The following is a 21870-nucleotide window of genomic DNA, read 5'->3' as shown; positions in this document are numbered from 1 at the left end:
TTGTATAATTAGGTTAGCAAAATTAGCTCATTGCAAAGTCAGTCAGCAGGCGGTAATGCAATAAAGTCATTAACATTCCAGATTTATAGAACCATTAATATAGAGGCGATCTGTCTTTATCACATTTTTCTTCGCTGGTAAAAATGGCATAAATTAATAAAAGAAAATAGACTCTGGTGTGACATGTTCTGTGTACTTTATTGATTTTTTTTGTGCTCAGAGCAAAAAGCTACAAGACAAATGATCTGTCACTGTGACATGTCAAATTAAAAGCATACCAGAACTTTTTTTTTTCTTCTTTCAGTCAAAGGTTTAAATCAAGTTGTAAATGAAGACACGCTTAATGTCTTCTTAAAGCCCCGAGCGTTGATAGCGAGGGAGATTCACATCTAAACAGCAGCTGCACACATCTGTCGTGACGGTGTCAAGCAGGTCGACACTTTGCAAACAGGTTTGTGAACTTACCAAGGTTTGGAAATGAGCAATTAGCAAATATGTGATTCGTCCTGTTTGTGCATCTTTTCTTTTTTTTTTACCTTTGTTCTGTCACTTATGTATAGAAAAACCAGAGAACAAACTTTACAGAACAAGAATAAAGTAGGAATCATCATGATTAAGCTCATGTAGAAATAGGTACAGATGCATATTCAGAACTTTTTAGATAGAAAAATCAATATTAAAGATTTGTATTCGTGGATAAGTTTTAGAACAACACATTGTGGAGATGCAAACACAAAAATGCAACGCTGCACTATTGTATTTCTTCACATTTTTCCAAACTGTCCCCATTAAAACTCTGTTGGCAGCTCCTGTGTGCAGACAACGACCGCTGCTCTCCTGCAGGTTGTGGACGTTTGTCTCTTTTCTATGATTTCGAAGTTGATTTATTTCAGTTTGTGAGTGAATGACAGTGAAAACCTCGGCAGCGCTACGTCGACACCGAACATGTGCAGCAGTAAAAAAACTCATTTCAGTGTTTGCTCTGCGTGTTGCTCATCAGCCTGCTGACAGCGACAGAGAGAACGATGACTCATGTGACCGTATGACTTCTTTTCCACCGCTCGCTGACTTTGTTCTCTGCATCGTTACGCTCACAAAAACAGCATTTTTAGTTTTTTAATAACGGGTTCTTGTGTCCGTGTAACTCCTGTTCCTCTGTGGTTCATGATGAGGATCTTTTCCTGTTCCAGCACATTTATGATTGGGTGGTTTCATTTAGACGACTACGACTACGACCCTTTTGGGTTTTAACCGCTGCTCGGTCATATGTCAAACATCTGATGTTCAGCATCTTTGAAACGGCTCTTGGAGACTGAAGCTCATGCTCTGTGGTTCACACTCTGTTTACTTTGCACTAACCCTCCAAAAACTTTGAGGTCAGATCTTGTCTCTTAGTCACGTTTGACATCGGGGCCTTTAGTTCATTTATCTCCAGTTTGAGCAAACATTAGACACACACAGATGGATTACAGCTCAGATATAAATCTATGATTCTGTTCATTTTTTCCTTTAAAAATCCATGTATTTTTATTTTTAAACAAGCCAGACTGTTTCTTTGTGTACAAAAAAAGCAGAATCACAATGTGACATAACAGAAAAAGCCCAAAACGTCCACAGACAGTAATGTAGGTCTTGACGATACGAGGTTATAAATAAATATCTGTTGTCTGTTGACCTGGGGAGTGGCCTACAGTTTGGTTTAGTTTGTTTAGTTCTCAGAATTAAAACTCTGAGAACTGTGATCAGTGATTAGCTTCTATGAAAACACAAATATAAAGCAAGTCTTCATCTCCGATTTTCATCTCTGCTTGAACACGACGTCTCACAAACGCCTGCAGGGAGTTCCTTCTGCTCAGACATTAAGAGAGAGTTATTACCCCGTCTGGTCCTCCTCCCAAATCCTAAAGTATTATTCACAACGCTGCGTGAGACGACATGAAGGCTACGTCCATCTTTAATTTACAGTTTAGAGGAAGAATCACGCAAGGAACGTTTGTCATTTACGACCTCAATCTGTCGTGTTTTTGAACAGGAGGAAACGATCAGAGAAAATTTCCTCACATTTAAAGTGACATGTTAATAACATGTTCAGCTCATATTTACCTTACATCAGTGGTTCACAACATTTTCCAACTTGTGGCCCAATTGAAAATATCAAAAGTGTCAGCAGTCCCATAAGAAGACAACAGTGATGTGGTCCAGTGGCAAAGTCGTTCATCTAACAACTTAATAGTTCCTGTCACTGGTCGTCACTTGAACATTCCTGAACATTTCCTGAAATTAAAAGTTCTGCAACTTAAAAGTTTCTGTCACTGGTTGCAATTTCAAAAGCTCTGTAACTTAAAAGTCCCTATAATTTGCAGAAAGTTGAACATTCCTATCGTTTGCCGCAATTTTAAAGTTCCACAACTTAAAAATTCTGCAGATTAAAAAAGTTCTGCAACTTTAAACATGACACAACTTAAAAGTTCCTATCTCTGGTTGCAAGCACCGCAGCTTAAAAGCTCTGTGACGTAAAAATTCTGTAGTCAAAAGTTCCACAATTTACACGTCTTTCATTTTAAAAAGTTCCTACCATTGGCCATAACTTGATCATTCCTATCAATAGCCACAATTTTTAAAAGTTCTGCAACTTGAATGTTCTGCAAATAAAAAGTTCTGCAACTTTAAATGTAAAACAACATAAAAGTTCCGGTCACCAGTTGCAATTTTAAAGTTCTGCAAATAAAAAGTTACACAACTCTAAAGTTCCTGCAAATTTAAATTTTTTAACTTAAAAGTTCTATGACTTAAAAATTGCGCAACTTAAGAAAGTACACAACTTTAATGTTGTGCAGCTTAAAATATACTGTATGTAACTCAAAAGTTCCACAGGCTGCAATTTTAAAGTTCCACATCTTAAATGTTCTCCAACGGCACCGTTCTGCATCTTAAAAGTTTCTATCGCAGACCACAACTAGAAACTTTTGTATGACTAATGTATGACGCAGTCCAAAAGTTCTTCGTCTGCCAATAACGTAAAGGTTTTTTAAATTTTCAACTTAAGCTATTTAAAAACATTATTTGTATTTATAAAAACGTTTTTCTCACTAATTCTGCAGTACCTTGAAGCCCAGTAGGTTGTGAACCACTGCCTCAAGTAATGCATTAGCTGCTTTAATCAATAAAAGTATCAGTATATTGATACCACAGATTAGCACAGGTAAAACTCTCTTGTTGTGATGCCCCCTAGTGGACAATAAAACATCCTGAGATGAAGCAGCTTTAATGTGTGAAGTTCCAGCTTGGTTCATCAATGAGACTGAACTTCTCCGTCACACACGTGTTTATTTAAAGCTCTTGGTGAGTTATGACTCTTTATATCACTGTGTGCTGATAAAGGTTAAAAGCAGAGAGGGAGGTGGGAGGAGGGGAGGGGGGTTGTTTGGTCCATCATCATCATCATCATCATCATCTGGCCCCGCCCTCACGCGCCTCCTCCTCCTCCTCCTCCTCCTCCCCGCCCATCTCATTACCGATGCGGCCACCCAGTGGACAGAGCGCGGCTGCCTCGGCTCTGAAGTCCGCCTGCAGAGCTCAGAGAGCGGCTGATCGAGGTCCGGAGCGGAGACACGGAGCAGCAGCAGCAACGGGACCAGGAAACCCCGATGAAGTGGACTCATCCTGGGCTTTTTTTCCCCTCCTCCTGTGCAGGACGGAGCACGGTGTCAGTCTGACCCGTTGGATTCTCTACTTTAATCTGCTTTTTTTTGTGTGTATTTTTCCTTATTTGCATTTTGGATAATTGTTTTTGGATTAAAAAAGGAGCCGTAGATGAGGACGCATTTCTTTCATTCTGGGTCCTGTCAGTGGGGACATTTGAGGACTTCCAGCTGTGGTTCTGCTTCTGGTTCTTTTTGGGACACTTAATGGATTACAACAAACGCGTTTTTTAATTAATTTTAAAAAAAAAAGACACCGCTCCGGACTATAACGCACATGCACCGACCGACCCCACACAGATGAAATATCTCCCCCCCGGAGCAGCGCACAGTCAGCGGATCGAGCTCGGTGAGGTGACCGCCTGTCAGCACTCTTGGCCCGGCGCCGCGGTCTCCCTGCTGACCCCCCTGGACCCTCTCCGGCAGGCGAAGCGGCTTCCCATCCGCCTCATCAAGATGTTGACCGCGCACACCGGACACTTGCTGCACCCCGAGTATTTACAGCCACTGACGTCCGCACCGGTCAGCATCGAGGTCTGTTGTTATTTATTATTTATTACACCTTTATTATACCATCATAACGAGCGCAAGCCTCATTAAAGAAACATATAGGCCTAGATATTAAAAAAACCTCACGTGTCTTTGACCCCACAGTCAACTCTGACCTTTAAACAAACAAAGATAAACTTACATCATAAGCTGCTGATGTTAAACCCTGCACTCTCTAGTCTAGTGAGAACTTAATTATATATTTAAATGAGCGTCGATTAGTCAATATATTGATTATTCATTAGGTCGAAACCCATATCTATTTCTTAAATCTGCGTTTTTACGACTCCACTCTGTCATATATGATGGTTAATCCATTTTTTTTTAGCCTTTTAGATGATTGTCAGAGCTGCAGCTGTAATGTTGTTATTAATTCATTGTATTGATTAAACATTTAGTGTCAATAAATACCAGTCACAGCAGCCACAGCCTGAGGAGTTAGGACGTGTTCATGTTGAAGAGGCTTAAAAATAAAAAGGAAAAATAGAACAATCATCATTCTTATTTCTTTCTTTCTTCTTTTAGATTATTGTTTTTGCTTGAAAAAGGATGAAACAATTAATCAATTGCTAAGATAGTTGGTGATTATTTATGTGCCGATTAATCGAGGAGACAACGTGGCGACAAATCACTGAGTTTCAGGATGTTATATCTGGTGTTTTTACTATTTATGACTCAGAGTTGATGACTGTCAGATTAATCGATTAGAAAAATAACAGTTGCAGCTGTTGTGTGAGTCAGTTTACAGTTGATTATAGTTGTTTATGTTGTGTTTTTTTAAGTATAAAAGCTAAAAAAAAACATCTGTAACAATGACACATGAGGATGAAGTTCAGGATCTAATCAGTTTTTTTTGTTTTGTTTTGTCGTAGCTGGACGCGAAGAAGAGTCCTCTGGCCCTGCTGGCTCAGACCTGCTCTCAGATCGGTAAACCAGACCCTCCGTCCTCCTCCAAGCTGGGCTCCTCCTCCTCCTCCTCCTCCTCCTCCTCCTGTAGCCATGGCGACAAGGAGTCGAGCGGCCGCGGCCTGAAGCTGGGGGAGCACCGGTCCTCTTCCTCCTCGCTGGACGACAAGTCCAGCTTCAAACCGTACAACAAAGGCAACGGCAGCGGAGACTGTCGTAGGGACGGTGGCAGTGACAAGGTCGGCTTCAGAGTCCCCGGCAACAACGTCACCGCCGCTAACGGGAACTCGAGCGGCGGTAGTGGTGGTGGCGGCCAGCAGCCGTACCCGCCCCACGCCGCCTCGCCCGGCTCTAGAGGCGGTAGCGGCGGCTCGCCATCAGGACATCACCACCACCACCAGCACCAACACAAACGGAGCGCGTCCCCTGGTGGACAACCGCCGCCGTTGCACTCGCCCGAGCGGAGCAGCCCCACCAGCAACAGCAACAACAACAACAACAACAACAGCAGCAGCAGCAGCAGCAGCAACAACCCAAAGAAGGAGGCGGCGGAGGTGAACAAGGCGAGCGCCGACAGCCTCAGCCTCAGCCCGCTCCACGCCAACTCCAGCCTGGTCCGAGCCAGCGCCAACTGCAGCAACGGCAGCAGCTCCGACGCCGGCTCCAACCACGATGGCAGCAGCGGCGGTGGGAAGACGACGGCCGCCGAGTCTCAGTCCAACAACCTCGGACACGTGGCGCCCATTTCTCCGTACAAGACGAGCAGCCAGCAGCCGCCGCCGCCGCCGCTCTTCCCGCTGCACTCCTCCTCCTCCTCCTCCTCCTCCTCCTCCAACATGGGTTACCACGGCTCCGTGGTCGGGGCCTACGCCGCCGCAGCAGCCGCCGCCGCCGGCTACCCGTCCCAGTTCGGGAGCATGGCGAAGCACCCGAGCTCCAGCCCGCTAACGGGGGCGTCGCCGCCGTCCTTCATGCAGGGGCTGTGCCGGGACCCGTACTGTCTGAGCTACCCCGGCATGTCGCACCTCGGCGGCGGCGGCGGCGTTGGCGGGAACTGCAACTCCTGCATCCACGACCCCTCCTCCGCTTTAAAGTCCAGCTTCCCGTTGGTTTACCCGTCTCACCCGCTGCACTCGCTGCACCAGAGCTCCGCCGCCGCCTCGTCCTCGCTCTCGCACCCGCTCTACTCCTACGGCTTCATGCTCCCCAACGACCCGCAGCCTCACGCCTGCAACTGGGTCTCCGCCGGCGGCCCCTGCGACAAACGCTTTGCCTCCTCGGACGAGCTGCTGGCGCACCTCCGCACGCACACGGCGGCGCTGCCCGTCGGCCTGGACAGTAGCAAGCTGCTGGCGGTCTCGTCCGCCGGCCCGGCGTCCTGCCACCTGCACCCGGGCGCCGCCGCCATGTCCAGCTCGCTGTCTCTCCGGCCGCCACCGCCCGGTCTGGGTCTGGCTCGCTACCACCCCTACAGCAAGGTGCACCACCTGCCCCCGGGCCCCTCCCCCATCTCGCTGCACTCGCTGCCCGCCACGGGGCCGTACTACCCCCACTACGCCCTCTACAGCCAGAGACTGGGATCGGCCTCCGCTCTGGGCTACCAGTGACACGGCTCCTTTAATTATAAGGAGGAGGCAGTTTGGGAAATAAACGTCGCTTCCTGGTGGAGAGAAGACGGTTTCTACTCTCAGATCTGTCACAGTACGAGGCTGCGGGCCGAGTCTAGCTTAGCATAAACATTAATTACCAGGGCTGCCCCCAAATAGTCGACCAAGTGTCAGTCAACCAAGAAGTCATTAGTCGACCTAAATCAATTCCATTGGTTGATTGGTCGCAGAAAAAACAAAACAGAAAATTAAGTCAAAATCCATATTTCGATTTCGATTTGACTTAACGTACATAAAAAAGAAATACCGTGCAGCCATTGAGAAACACGGCAGTCATAGAAAAAGTCAAAATTATCACAAGTCAATGCAGTATTAACAAAGTGAATTTAATATGAAATAGTTATTAATAAATACTAAGTGCTAAGATAATATATGTTAAAAGAAAAAGTGTAGTGTGCATGGTGGGGATCGACAGCCAGGGCTTATTGTGCGTTCAGTAGTCTATGACTGAACTGTGTATGAAAGGCTAGAGGGCTTTTAATTTGAAGGGCCGGATACAGGAAGTTGTAACACTCGCTCACTGTCACTTACCAATATCGCGGTTGTGAGAAAGTTAGAGTTACAGTAACTATGAATCAAGTTCATAAGCTGTGTGATGTGTGAGACGATGGCGGCCATTAGCCATTTAGCGTGTTTAGCGTTTACTAGCATTCCAGCGCGACGCCGACCATAACATCATTATCTGCGATTAGTCGACTAATGGCCCTAAATGACGATTACTCGTCAACTGAAGAAAATCTTTGGTGTGGGGGGGGCAGCCCTGATTACCCATTGAAACTCTTGTGTTTGTGCTAAGCTAAGCTAGGCTAGGCCAGGCTAGGCTAGGCTAACTAGCTTCAGGCTCTGTGCGTTTCCCAAAGTGTCACTTTAACGTTTGCGGCGAGTTGTTGCTGCTCCCTGTGACTGGACTGGATTCACGGAGGAGGAGGAGGAGCGAAGTCCTGGATTTTGACTTGAGAGCATCTTCACACTTTTTTCTTTAACGCATCATCTCGATGTTTTCCCGCTCAGGCTCCGCCCCCTCCTTACTTAAACGTCACATGACGCACCTGGCTCTTGCATGTCGCTCGGATACTCGCCCATCGGACGCGACTGCCCCTTAACGTGACTTTTGCAGAACTGATGGTTGGACGTTTGGGCAGCGGCTCCTAGGATTGTTCATGACGATGATGTCATGGCGGGATGCTAATGAGCTAATGAGCTGATTGGCCGATGGGCGTCTTGGCCACAGTCGCCTCCTGATGCATGCGGGCTCCTCGCCGCAAACACACTTGTACTGTTTATCCATCTCCACCGGTTTGTGATGATTTGTTTTGGTTCCTTATGTTTTTGTTTATTCCTACTGAGACGTTGTATTTATTTTCTACGGGAATCTTAGCTTTCATGTTTACGATATAAGTCGTCTCGCAGTCCTGTGGGGAAACACGTGGGGAGGCCAGATGACGACGACGACGATGATGTTGAACATGTCGTGTCTTAACTCTTCTCCAGAATGAATGTTTGAAATCACATCTCTCTCTTTCTCTCTTTCTCTCTTTCTTTTTTCTTTGTTTCTTTATTTTCACAGCAAATCAATGAAAATGAGATGTGATATTTTTTTGTAAAACTTGGGGTGGTTTCCAGTGAAAAAAGAGGGCGGCGGGGGGGGGGAAGGTCATATTTTGTTAAATAAATAACACTGAAGATGTATTTTCTGTTGTCTTCATTTCTCAAAAAAACAAAACGTTATGAGGTAATATGAACCAACAAAAGGCTTTATGTTTCTTTCTTTTGAGTTTTGCAAGAAAAATAAGAAGAAAAAACAGAAAAACAGTAATGATGGGAAGAAAAAATGCTTTAAAAAAAGTAAAAACAACACAGAACTCAACTGTAAACAGAATCTTTTGTACTTTTAAGTTTTGTTCAGCTTTTATTATAGGGAAAACTTGTCAACGTTTCTCTTCTCATATTTATAAAATGCACATTTCTAAATCCGCAGAAAATGAAAATAATAGTTCACATGGCCACCTCAATGCATGTTTTTCATTTTTCTGCTTTTAATCTTCAGCCATTTTATCTGTAGCTTAAATTTTCTTTCAACTTTATCATAATTTTGAGATGAATTTGTTTTCATGTTCCAATAACAGATAATATAGACGACCATCTGAGGTCAGCATGTCACTATTTATCATATAACTCACTCTTTCCCCAGTGATTATATAGGCTATCACATTAAATCCTTTTTATATATCTAAATCTATATCTATATATATATTTATGTAATTATAGCTCCGCAAACTGCTCTCAGATGTGACCTGAAGCCTTTGGAGAGGTGGCGTAGTGAGAGGAAGATGTATTGGTGTGTCAGTGCTGAGTGGAATTGTACAGGAGGCTATTTTTACTGTGATTGATGACTTTGGGTGTTGCTTTACTTCCGCTAATTTTTCACCGCGTTGACAAGTGAGATTGTAACCAGAGGGATCGAGCTCGCGTTCCTCTGTGACGGCCACTGTCACCTCAAAGCAGCAGCAGCAGCATTAGTAGTAGGCCTAGTAGTTGTTGTTGTGTCCTTATTTAAAGCTCATTGATTGTGTTTTATAACATCGACAAAGAAGCATCAGGATGTAATGAATACATACTGTGCTGCAGCTACGATCCAGATAAACATCAGAGCCCCAAAGTGCTGCTGCTGCTTTTCCCGTATGTGTGTGTGTGTGTGTGTGTGTGTGTCCGACCCGGAGATGAAATCTTCTCCTGACAGTCGGTAACTCGAGTTACCGCGGCGGCTGCTGCTGCTGCTGCTGCGTGATTGGCAGCGGTAATATGCCCATTTCCTAGCAACATGACACTGTGACACCCTCTGAGAAGTATAGATGACCCACGCTGGTCACTCACAACTCCTGACAAGAGAGGAGAGACGAAGAGGCGAAGGACCCACAGGGGTCAAAGCAAAGCAGCCCGTCCCCGTCCCCCGGCCGGGCGGCGCTGTAACGGGACACGGCGCTCCTGTTTCCGTGGTCTGAGATGCTGCTATAGGGGGGGGGCAGAGGGGGGCGTATGGGTTCGACCGGAGGGCACGAGATCCTGTATGGAGGTTTCACGTTGCCCAGATATACAGTATGTCCCAGAAAACAGACGCACTTAGTTTATTAAGTCTGAGAGATGAGTTGGCTGCACTCCAGACCCACTGTGCAGGAGAAACGGGCTGATAAGCTGCTGCTGTTGTTTGTCACAGCTCCGTCAACAATGTTTTAACATTCATTTTCACCTTGAACTTTAAAGTTTTCATAAAAGTCTCAGTTTTTTATAGTGGACAGTGAAGAACTGAGACCTGTAGAAGCGCTGGACTATAGACCTGGTCGACTTCAAAACATAAAAAACATCAAACATGATAATAAAAAATCAAAGTGTCATCGTCGACCTTTTCGTCGTTGCACCTGTTGTCCTTTAACCTTCCTGATCGTCTTTGGTGGAAGTAGGCTACTGACGTCAAACTTTCTGTCACAGTTCGTTTGATGCTGTTCGACCATCAAGAAGCAGATGTTGTGTGTTTTATGTCCGGTATGTTGATACAGAAACATGTCAAAATAAATCAAACGTTTGGTCTTTGGTCATACAGGTGCTGATGTGCAAACACTGGTGCAGTAAACATTTTTAATGTGATGCAATAAGACCACTAAGGGTTAAATTCTGCATTTTTAACTCTGCAGCTTTTTGTTGTTGTGTTTTTTTTCTCCAATAATCTACTTATCGGAGAAATGTCGTCTCTGAAACATTTGTCTTGATACTTTAAAATGAACTTGTAGCAGTGTGGACGTAGCCTAAGTTGGACTTGGATGCCATCTGTTGGTAATAAACAAAATGCATTTGTTCAGTTTAATTAAGATACTGTACGATGTTTTTTTCCCTACTTTTAACAAAGAACTATTCAGGATTTTTACCTGAATTAAACAGCTTCAGATTGATTGTGATGGTTAAATCAATGACTTGTAGCTTATTCCAGGGAGAATGGAGGCTCTCTGCCTTCCACCTAGCGTCTCTTGGCTGAAAACCAACCTTGTAAGATCAGATACAAATTGTGTTTTTTTAGATGATACAGTACAACAACAAGATGAGTGAAGTCGAACCTCTGACGCTAACGTACGATGCAACTTGACCACAGGCGCCTCCTGGTGGTCCAGGAGTAAAATTGTTAAATTACATGATGCTTTAAATTTCAATGTCTGCAAGTGACAACAAACTTAATATGTTTGTTTAGAGATCCACACTGCAAAAACTCAAATATCTTACCAAGAATATTTGTCTTATTTCTAGTCAAAATGTAATTTCTAGTCAAAACAAATCTCATTGTACTTAAAATAAGACTCATCACATGAAAAGTAACTTGTTTTTGACACTTTTTACTTCTTTCAAGCATATTTTCACTTGAAATAAGTCGAAAAATCTGATAGTGGAGCAAGTTTTCTTCCTTATTACAAGCACATAAAACTTGCTTTCACTGGCAGATTTTTCTACTTATTTCAAGTGAAAATTAGTTTGAAACAAGTGAAAATGATCTAAAAACAAGTTCATTTTTAGGTGATGAGTCTTATTTAAAGTGGAAAGAGATTAGTTTTGACTGGAAATTAGACATTTTGACAAGAAATAAGACAGATATTCTTGGAAAGAGTTTGAGTTTTTGCAGTGTATTAGCTCCGTCCAATAGCTTCACCACTTCTCCATGCAGAGGTGACATCATGTGAGGGCGAAGTCAACAATATGGACACTTATAAGAGTCGCTAATTAACCTAACGAATGTGTCACATGATATTTCCTCTTCTCTTTCACACTTCCTGCTCTTTTTCCTTTTATGTTCCTGTCGTGAAGAAGTCGAAGTTCCTGCTTCACTCTTCCCGCCCACGTCTCCTCATCCCTCCATCTGCTCCACTCGGCTCTCAGTTACCAATTGAATTAAAGCCGGAGCTGTGAGGCCGTCGTTCTGCTGCCTAGTGATGATGATGGTGGTGGTGGTGTTGTAGTTGGAGTTGTTGTTGTTGGAGGTGGGGGCCGCCGGCCTGACAGCAGCAGTGATTAATGATGACAGAGTGTGTGAGGCTGCTCCTTTTGCTACATGACAAGTCTTTCACCTCTTTATCAGAATGAACCGGTGCAGAGGCCAAAATAAAAAAAAACAAAAAATAAAAGAAACCCAGGGAGGTCGGAGAGGAACAGTTGACGTTTGTTTGTGTCTCTGGACTCTTTCTCCTCCTCCTCCTCTTTTGTCCTCAGAGATAGTGAAACAGTTTCCTGCATTAAAACCATTAAGCTCAGTCAGAAATGAGCAACATCTGCCTCCACGCACACACACACATTCACATACACACACACACTCTCCCTCTTTTCTCTTTCTCTGTGAGTTACAGATTAACACAGCGAACTGTTTCCCAGAAACCGACTCCTCTGCTTTCATTTTGTCTCCTCTCCAATTTTATCACTTCATCCATCATCCGACTATGAGGGCTTTTCAAGTGGTCCAAAAATAAAGAGGACACAGATGTCAGCCGTGCTGTACCGATGTTTCTCCACCGCCATAAACCCATCACTTACATCCACCCACAGGCGGCGAGAAATGTTCAAAATACACTCTCTTTTTTTTTCTCGCTTGTAGAAAGAGAGAAAAAAAAACTCTAGAAAAACCACTTGGAGGTCGAGCTGATCCACACACACACACACCTTCCAGTGAATTAGCTGTGCACTTCAGCAGGTATTTGTATTTCTTAAAAAAGAAAAGAAGGTCTGTCCCACCACCACGTCTCTTTCCTCTCTTGTCTGTTTGTCAGAAAAATGTCGACAGAGGGAGTTTAGTGGTGCACAAGAGGGCAAACGCAATTATGGTTTCTGTGCTAATGTGCGCGGCCCCAGCTGGTTCTGATCTGAGGGCTCCTCGCTCACTTGTCAGCTCTCATGCATCACACGCCCGACGCTTAACGGAAAAACGTGCTTTGGCAGCGACCGAGCGGAGGCCTGGAGGCCAGCGGGTGCCGGTGGGTTAGCCGCATGCACAGGGGGAGGGAGGAAGATGAAGAGGAGGAGGAGGGGTGACACCATCCTCCTCCTCCTCCTGCATCTGGATCAGTCGCATTCTCTCATTGGTTTTCTGGTTTTTCACCCTCTTCGTGAACATGAGCGGCTGTAATTGGCCGGTGTGACCTGGCACCGACGCCACGGCCACAGACTTGGGAGGTCAGAAAAAAATAGTCCAAGATACACAGAAAGAAAGAAAAAGAAAGAGGGAGAGAGGGGGAGAAATGGAGAGAAAAAGGGGGAGGGAGAGAGAGAATGAGATGCTTGCATGGAAATGAGCAGCCATGATTACTCAAATACAGTCATTAAGGAGGAAATGTTGTTTTTCAAGCTGTCAGGATGATTAATGAGAGCGAGCAAATCCACTCAAATGCTGTTGTTTAGTCTAACCACCAGACCTGATCCCTGCCACTAACTTAGATCAGACAGGATGTGTGTGTGCGTGCATGTGTGTGTGTGCATGTGTGTGTGTGTGTTGGAAGTAGTAAAAGAAAAAGAAAGAAATGTGCAAAGGTTACCGAGGAAAACTGGAGAAATAAAGTGCAATAACAACAAAAAAGAAAAGAAAAAAAAACTGGAGCTGCAGCTAATGAGCGTTTCTGTTGTTTCTGTTGTTGGTTAATTTGCCACCTGCTTTCCTCCATTCATCAATTAGTCGTTTGTTCAAGGCGAAACATCAGAAAACAGTGCGGCCCCCGTGATGATGTCTTCACATGCCACTCTATTTGTTTTCCCTTCTCTATTTGCATGTCCTCTGCACGCACCATTAACCGCTGACATGCAACTCTCTCTCTCCATGAAGTGTTTTGGTTCATAATATCCTGCATGTGGCGACTGGAGTGAATATTTTAAATTTTAGAAGATTATTAGAATCACCTGCTGCTCGTGGTTCGTATCCCTCCGCCACGCAGACTAGTCCCACTAGATCCTACACTCAGAAGGCCAAGACTGTCGTTTGTGATGTCACTACAGCCTTGACCTTTAAAGTTATATGCCAACATTTCTTTTTCGTGTCTTGCCTCACTCCCGAGTCCATGACCAGCAGATAGACACCATCCTTTCGACTGTGCGTGCAGTAATAAGGGAGATAGAGCCGTATTGCCTGTAATTAGCTTAGCTCAAACACTGGAAGTGTATAGGTAGTGTTAGCCTGCCTCCTACCCGAGCCGAAATCAGCAGTCAGAAGCTGATTTCATTTTAGCTCTAAACTCTGTAAATATATCACTTTATCGACATTTCAAACATTTTTAGGTGGGAAAGTAGCCGTTTAGATCAGCAGTGTGTCGTTAATTTGTCTAAATACCAGCTGTTTACAATTTTGTTTGGACGAATTCGGCGCTATTCAAGCTAGCTGTTGTGACCAACGCACTTCCGGTTACTTTCACAAAATAAAACACCCGTTGCCCTTTACATACAGAAAACCATGACGATAGAATTTGTGCTTTTACTTTGAAATAGGAAGCTAACCTACCCTCGATGTAGCTAGCTTGAACCAAAATAAACCGTCTTTGCTTGAACCCTCCGTTTTGACCGATCTCGTCCCGTTACCGGCATCTGACCGCTCAAGATGCCTTACCGGAGAGTTTTGTCAGCTCTGAGATGAAGATCGGCCCGTCGGTTTCCGTTTAGAGTTGCTGAAGAGTTTCTCTGATGACTTTAGGTGGAGGCAGGCTAACACTACCTATACACTTCCAGCGTTTGAGCTAAGCTAATTACGGGCGATACGGCTCTATCTCCCTCGTACTGCACGCACAGTCGAAAGGATGGTGTCTATCTGCTTGTCATGGACTCGGGAGTGAGGCAAGACACGAAAAAAAAACTATCAAAATCCACTGAGTTCACCTTTGACTCCTCGTGAACGTTTCTGCCCTTCCAGGTGTCACTGAGGTGTTGATCCTGAAACATTGATAAGTCTGTTAGCTTTAGCCTGTTAGCTGCAGCTGATTCAGTCTGACACAATAATAATAATAAATCTGATTATTATTTTAATTTAACAAAACGTTCATCTTCATTTTCCAGAAGTTTCCTTCAATGTCGTTGCTGTGAGAAAGTTGTGAAATGTTTGACAACAGGTGCAACAACAGAAACTGAGACGTTAGTTAAACGTTTCATTACAGTGAAAACGTTTCCTGTAATTTCAGATCTGTCGGCGTCTGATGAGAAGCAGAAGAAGGAGGGAGAGGAAGAAGAAGAGGAGGAGGAGGAGGAGGAAAAAGATTTTTTTGATTTTTACAACCACACTTTATTCACAAATTCCAGGACAGTATCAGTACCCGACCACAGACTTACCACACCATAAACACACATTCATACACACATACACACAAACAACCCCAAATCAATCAATAAATAGATAAATAGATAAATAGATAGGCCTACTCTGTCAGTTGTTCAACACACTGGTAACAGAAAGTTCATTGTTTGAAACAGCTCACAGGACGTTGTTGTCGTGGCACCAAATGTCTGAGAAGCTTCAGAGGTCTCCCATCAATCTGTAAAAGGAGAACTCCAGTCAGGAGGAGGAGGAGAAGAGGAGGAGGAGGAAGAAGAAGAGAAGGAGAAGGAGAAGTGGAAGAAGAGAAGGAGAAGGAGGAGGAGGAAAAGGAAAAGAAGGAGAAGGAGGAAGAAGAGAAGGAGGAGGAGAAGGAGGAAGAAGAAGAAGATGATGAGAGGAAGAAGAGAAGTAGAAGAAGAAGGAGAAGGAGGACGAAGAGAAGGAGGAAGGAGAAGAACAAAAAGAAGAAGAAAAGGAGAAGGAGGAAGAAGAGAATGAGAAGGAAAAGAAGGAGGAAGAAGAAGGAGAAGGGGAAGAAGAGAAGGAGGAGGAGGAGAAGGAGGAGGAGAAGTGGAAGAAGAAGAAAAAGGAGAAGAGAAAAATGAAGAAGGAGAAGAAAGGGAAAAGGAAGAAGAAAATGAGGAGGAAGTAGGAAGAAGAACAACAAGTAAAAGAACAAGAAGAGGAAGAACAAAAAGAAGAAGAGGAGGAACAACAACAAGTAAAAGAAGAACAGGAACAAGAAGAAGACATCTTCCTCTGGTTTCCGTCATGTATTTCATATATTTAATACATTTCACGCTGTAATTCTTCACCTGTGAGCGTCGTCAACACGTCCTGCAGAATCAGCCGAGTCCACAGAAAGTCCAGATGTTCCCTGAACGTCTCACGAGGCCCCGCGGTCCAGATGTTCCTGAACGTCTCACGAGGCCCTGCGGTCCAGATGTTCCTGAACGTCTCACGAGGCCCCGCGGCGCGAGGAGTCGTCTTTCACCGCGCGCCTCGGCTCCTGATTTAGAGGCTGCGAATGATGAAACGGTATTTCAGCGTCTCGCGGCCTCCCTGGCTTTCATCGCCGTGGAAACAGCTGCAGCCAGGTCTCCGAGGCCGACAAGACGACATTATGGGATGTGGTGTGGTGTGTGATGTCAGCGGACGGGAACGAGGACGGTGGAGCTCTGAGGTTTGGACCAGGAGGAGGACGAGGAGGATGATGATGGCGTCTCAATGGAGATGACGCACAAAAGAGGAAGAAGATGAGTCAAGAATAACGAAGGTGAAAGTTCATTCTTGACCTTGTAGATGTCGTTTAACTGAATCCCTTTTAACTCAATTGTTTACTTCCCAGACTGTCAGATTTGGTTTAAACTGATTAGATTTTGGTTCTCAGATGTCAAAGGTCAAAGGTCAAGGTCACTGTGACGGCACAAAACACATCTTTTGTCAGTATTTCACAAATTCTTTTACCTCTCACGACACAGTTTAACCCTTAAAAGTCATTCAAAAGACATTTGATATGACTGATATTCACTATGACATCATAATGTTATGGGAAAAAACCACTTGTTGCACTTTAACTCAGGAAGGAACAAGAAACTGTCAGGATGCAGAGAAACATGACAGCATTCCATAATTTTTCAATAAATTCACTTTGTTTTTAATATGAAAAATATAAACAGCCCAAAGTAACATCGTCATATTGTTTGTTTTTACTCCAATAAACAAACAAAAAATCAAATTTACAAGATAAAATGGAAGTTTATTGCTATTATTCATTTAAATGAGCTGAAGGACGGGTGAGTTTCCTCTAGTGGATAAATGAATTCATCTGGGTATTTATCTAAAAAATCCACCATGTAATCATTTCCAAGAGGCTCAAATGTTTATAAAACAAAAGGCTTTAAATCACTTGTGGAGTAATTGACTATGAAAAATTGTTATTGATGGATTCTCTGACTTCATCAATAACTCAGCAGTAAAAATAAATAGGCTATGTTTGTAATCAAGTGACTTAACATTTAACCTCCATCAGAAACTGAAATCTGTTTTACATCATATGATCAAAACGTTTATCTGGAACTAACCAACTCACTCAGTTAGCGTGAAGAGGGCGAGTCCAAGTAATTCGACATATTGCAGCATATTATTTTTTTTAAAAGTAACACAATATTCTTTTCCTGGCAATTACTTTTATGATGTAGAACTGTAGTACTTTTTGGGTAAAGTAACTAGTAACTATAACAAATTACTTTTTAAAAGTAACTGATGGGAGCTGCTGGTGTAAAACCAAAAGTTTGGTGAAAAGGTGAAAAGTCCAAGTTCGATAATGATAACGATAGCATTTTACGATAGTCTTAGCGTTAACGATAGCGTTAGTGTTAGCATTAACGTTAACGTTAACAATAACGATAGCATTAGTGTTAGCGTTAACAATAACAATAGCGTTAGCGTTAACAATAACGATAGCATTAGCGTTAACAATAACGATAGTGTTAGCATTAGCATTAACGTTAACAATAACGATAGTGTTAGCGTTAGCATTAACGTTAACAATAACGATAGTGTTAGCGTTAGCATTAACGTTAACAATAACGATAGCATTAGTGTTACTTACTTACTTATCCCCATTACGCCGGATGGCGCATAGGGCAGCAACAAAGTCCCTCCACTTCTGTCTGTCTTTGGCCATCTTCTCGGTGGTTCCCCAGCTCTGGTGGTGCTGTTGTAGTTCCTTCTCTATAGTCCTACGCCATGTCATTTTGGGCCTCCCTTTCTTTCTTTTGCCCTCTGGGGTCCAATGTAGAGCGACTCTTGGGATAGCGTTGGTGTCCATCCTGAGGACATGGCCAATCCAGGACCATCTTCGCCTTGTGATTATATTGTACATGTGGTCTTGTTGGGTAATGTTGAGAAGTTTATTGTTTGAGATGGTCTTGGGCCAGAATATATGTAGGACTTTGCGCAGGCATGATGTGTGAAAAGGGGATAGTTTGTGTATATGTCACTTTCTGTAGTCTTCCAGCATTCCGCACCATACAGTAGTGTCGACAGTACACAGCTTTGGTATATCCTTAGTTTTGTTTTTGTTTTGTATTGGCTTGATTTCCAGATTTGCTTAAGTTTTATGAAGGCTGTACGTGCTTTGTTGATCCGGCATTAGCATTAGTGTTAGCGTTAGCATTAATGTTAACGATAACGATAATTAATGTGGGGGGAAATACAGGTGTTACAATAGGCTAGTAGGCAGTAAAGACAGATGATAAAAGCGGTAAACGCATAGACAAAAGAATAATTAAATAGTAGAATTAATAGCTATATACAAATATTAAAAACACCACGGTTGTGAAAAAAGTGTTGATATGCTATGCTGTGCTAGTTGCTATGGCGACGTTATGGTGCTGGGGGGGCTGGGAGGTAAAACCGGAGGTCTTTACTCGGGTCGTTACAGTTCATCCTGAAATAAAAACATCATGTGCAGAAAAACCTGCGAACGCAGCGTCTCAGAGGTTATTACTGTGGAGGAGGAGGAGGAGGAGGAGGAGGAGCCTGACGGAGCTCATGATGACTGACACAAACAGTGAAGGAGTCGGACAGATGAGAGCCACAGGCGTTAGGAGGAGGAGGAGGAGGAGGAGGAGGAGGAGGAGGAGGAGGAGGAGGAGGGGGAGCAGGGTCAACACATCCAGCCTGAGCACCGAGTGTGGCCCCGGCAGCTGTATGCAGAGGGAGCCGCGGCCTCCTGCTCTGCATGTCAGGGGCCGTGATTAATGACCTGCAGGCCCTGCTCTTTAGCTCTTTACCCCCCCCCCCCCCCCTCTCCCCCCCCCTCCTCCTCCTCCTCCTCCTCCTCCTCCTCCTCCTCCTCCTCGGCCTCTGAGAATCCACCACAGCCACCGCTCACAGAGATGGACAGAGTACTCAACCCCATTACTTGAGTAAGAGTACAAATACTACTGGTCAAAATTTACTCTGTTACAAGTAAAAGTAGCTCAGTCGACATGTTACTCGAGTAAGAGTAAAAAAGTACTTGCTTTTAAAGGTACTCAAGTATCCAAAGTACATGCCTTTAAATTTACTTTAAGTAAAAGTAAGAGTAAGAGTAAATTTCTTATTTTTCACATCAATGAATTACTATAATTTTTTCTAAATGAATTTAAGGAGCTTTTAACTCTTGTTTTTTGAGAATTAACTCTTTGAAACCACCTGCACTGATGTGCTGCTTTTAGGGGTTAGGGTTTAGCAGACCTGAAAGTAACGAGTACTTTTCAGCCTTCCTAGAAATTAACTCGAGTAAAAGTAAAAAAATATTTGTCTTGGAAATGTATTCAAGTAAGAGTAATAAGTACCAAAGAAATCTAATACTCAAGTAAAGTACAAATCCTCTGAATATGTAGGCTACTCAAGTAAATTTACTCCGTTTCTATCCACCACATCCACCACTCATTTAGCTAATGGACGGACACACAGGAGTCAAGCTGCCCTCATTCTGCACATTTTGCTGCTGCAGGTAGCAGCTCCAGTGTGGAGGAGGAGGAAGAGGAGGAGGAGGAAGAGGAGGAGGAAGGGGGGTTTGCAGGGCCGTGAGCCTGTGCAGTGTCGAGGCTCGGAGGCTGAGAGGTGCCCGTGCCTGAGCGCCGGTTCCCAGCTTGTCAGGCGGCTGTCGGGGAGTGATTTATGACCACGAGACTCCAACCTGTCTTCACTGCCAGTTCAGTATTGTTACAACTGACAGCTAATGAGGCCAGACATGCTTTCAAGCAGAGCACTTAACAGGACTTCAATCTTCCCCCGTCACAACCTCCATTTTTGCACTCTCTCTCTCTCTCTCTCTCTCTCTCTCACACACACACACACACACACACACACACACACTCTGTCTCTATGCCTGCCTTGTTCCACGTCTCCCCGTGCTCCAGTATCTTGACAGCCTCTGAAAAGCCTTCTCGCCACAGAAGGAGATGTTTCTCAGCAGGAGGAAAAACTCCCACAATGCATCACATACAGTGTTGAACATATGACCGGCTCTAAACTCTCACTTGGATTTATAAAAGGAGGAAAAGAAAAACACAAAAAACATTTATATTTGGTTTATTGCTGAGAGTCAGAGGAGAGGATTGACACCACACTCTCTAAATGTTGAATATGAAGCTACAGTCAGATGGGGATTAGCTTATCTTAGCATAAAGACTGGAAACAAAGGGAAACAGATAGCCCTCAGTACCTTGTCCAGTATTTTGAATTACAGTAATGCTCCTTTATACTTTTCATCATCATATCTGTGTTTTTTGTACAGATAAACATCAGCCAATTCTTATGTATTTAAAATGAATTTCCAATTAAGTTTACATATTATTTCTCTGTGATTATCAGTAATTTTGTAAAAGTTACAGTAGCATAACATTGGCACTTTAATTCAAAGGATAGTAGAAGTTAATAGTAGAATTTGTTCACCATGAAGATTTATTGCTAGTTATGAAAGAAATAGACTTAGACTTAGAGATACTTTATTGATCCCAAAGGAAATTCAAGTATCCAGCAGCACACATAATATAAAAATATAAGGGCATGGTAGAGCAAAAATAAAACAGAGATAAGAAAAGTAAGAACAAAATACACCGTTCTGTGAATGTTAAATCTAAATTAGATTATTTTCTGTCATATTTCTGACTATATGTGTTGAACTGTTGACAAATTTCAATTTTCATAAAAGAAAAAAACAAAAAAAAACACCTTTATATCAAGAATTTATTGTCAAAAATGTATTTCACTGTCTATAATTAACACTAAATCATCTTGTAGCTCTCTTCAGGACTGGAAGAAAAAGACTGTTTATGACTTTAACTGTAGTTGTTATTGTAGATATGTAGAGCAGTAAACCCAGGCGACGTCTTCGTCTTCTCCTCAGTAGTTTAAAGTGACTGAATCCTTGAATCCTTTAACCTCCTGTTCCTGTCACACATGATTAATGACCCAAGGTTAACTAGCTGTTAGCTGTTAGCTGATAGCTCTCTGCTGCTGCTGCTGCTGCTGCTGCCGCTGCTGCTGCTGCACCTTTGTCTCCTGGATGTTTAATGAACTCTTGACAAGTCTGGTGCAAAAAACAAACCAAACTCTGAGCTGATGCTTTTGTAAAATACTGCACCAGCGCCTCCTGGTGGTCAGAGTGTGTCGACGCATCGTAACGTGATGGTGTTACAGTAAAGTGTTGTTTTTAGGCAGTAAACTTTTATATTTGTTCATTTATGGTGCAGAAATCTGAACTCTGACCAAAAACAAAAACAATATGTAGAAAATATGCAGATGTTGTAGTTGTTTAAACGTTATATCAAATTCTTATGATGAAGTTTCCAGAGTTGATGGATTTTGAAGATTTTGTTGCATCATTACTGTAATATTAATTGATGATAAAATGTGTCAACAATAATATAACTTTTATTTGTGGGACTTAGAACTTTGTCCAAGAAATAAATTTACAGGCACAGTTTCACAGGCTAAAGTCCTAAGTATTGGTTGTTTTGCAGAAAAATGTCCACTTGTTATTATTATTATACTGGTGCAACTAATGCATACATAGCATTGTAATGTCATTGCTTTATATATGTTTAAGTAATTTAGCCCAGATCAGATAAATGTGTATTATTTGGACTTTTCGTTGAATGATAAATGTATGAATGTGTTCATGAAGCAAAAACTTTGGGTTCAATCTTTAAAAAGGCATTTTATTTTTGAA

At 43.1% G+C, this 21870-nt stretch overlaps 1 protein-coding gene across 1 annotated transcript; it reads left to right on the top strand.

The window, feature by feature from the left end:
• Window positions 1-4001: 4001 nt before the first annotated feature.
• On the top strand, window positions 4002-6763 carry LOC310995060 (zinc finger protein 703-like; the record flags this gene model as incomplete). The annotated part of the gene is made up of 2 exons (XM_083983989.1): window positions 4002-4235; window positions 5123-6763. 2 exons carry the CDS (start codon window positions 4002-4004, stop codon window positions 6761-6763), a joined length of 1875 nt encoding a protein of 624 aa, XP_083840115.1.
• Window positions 6764-21870: the final 15107 nt, after the last annotated feature.

The sequence above is a fragment of the Trachurus trachurus genome (assembly GCF_905171665.1).
Source record: "Trachurus trachurus genome assembly, chromosome: 12".
NCBI lineage: Eukaryota > Metazoa > Chordata > Actinopteri > Carangiformes > Carangidae > Trachurus > Trachurus trachurus.
This window is presented reverse-complemented; position numbering and strand designations above follow the sequence as displayed.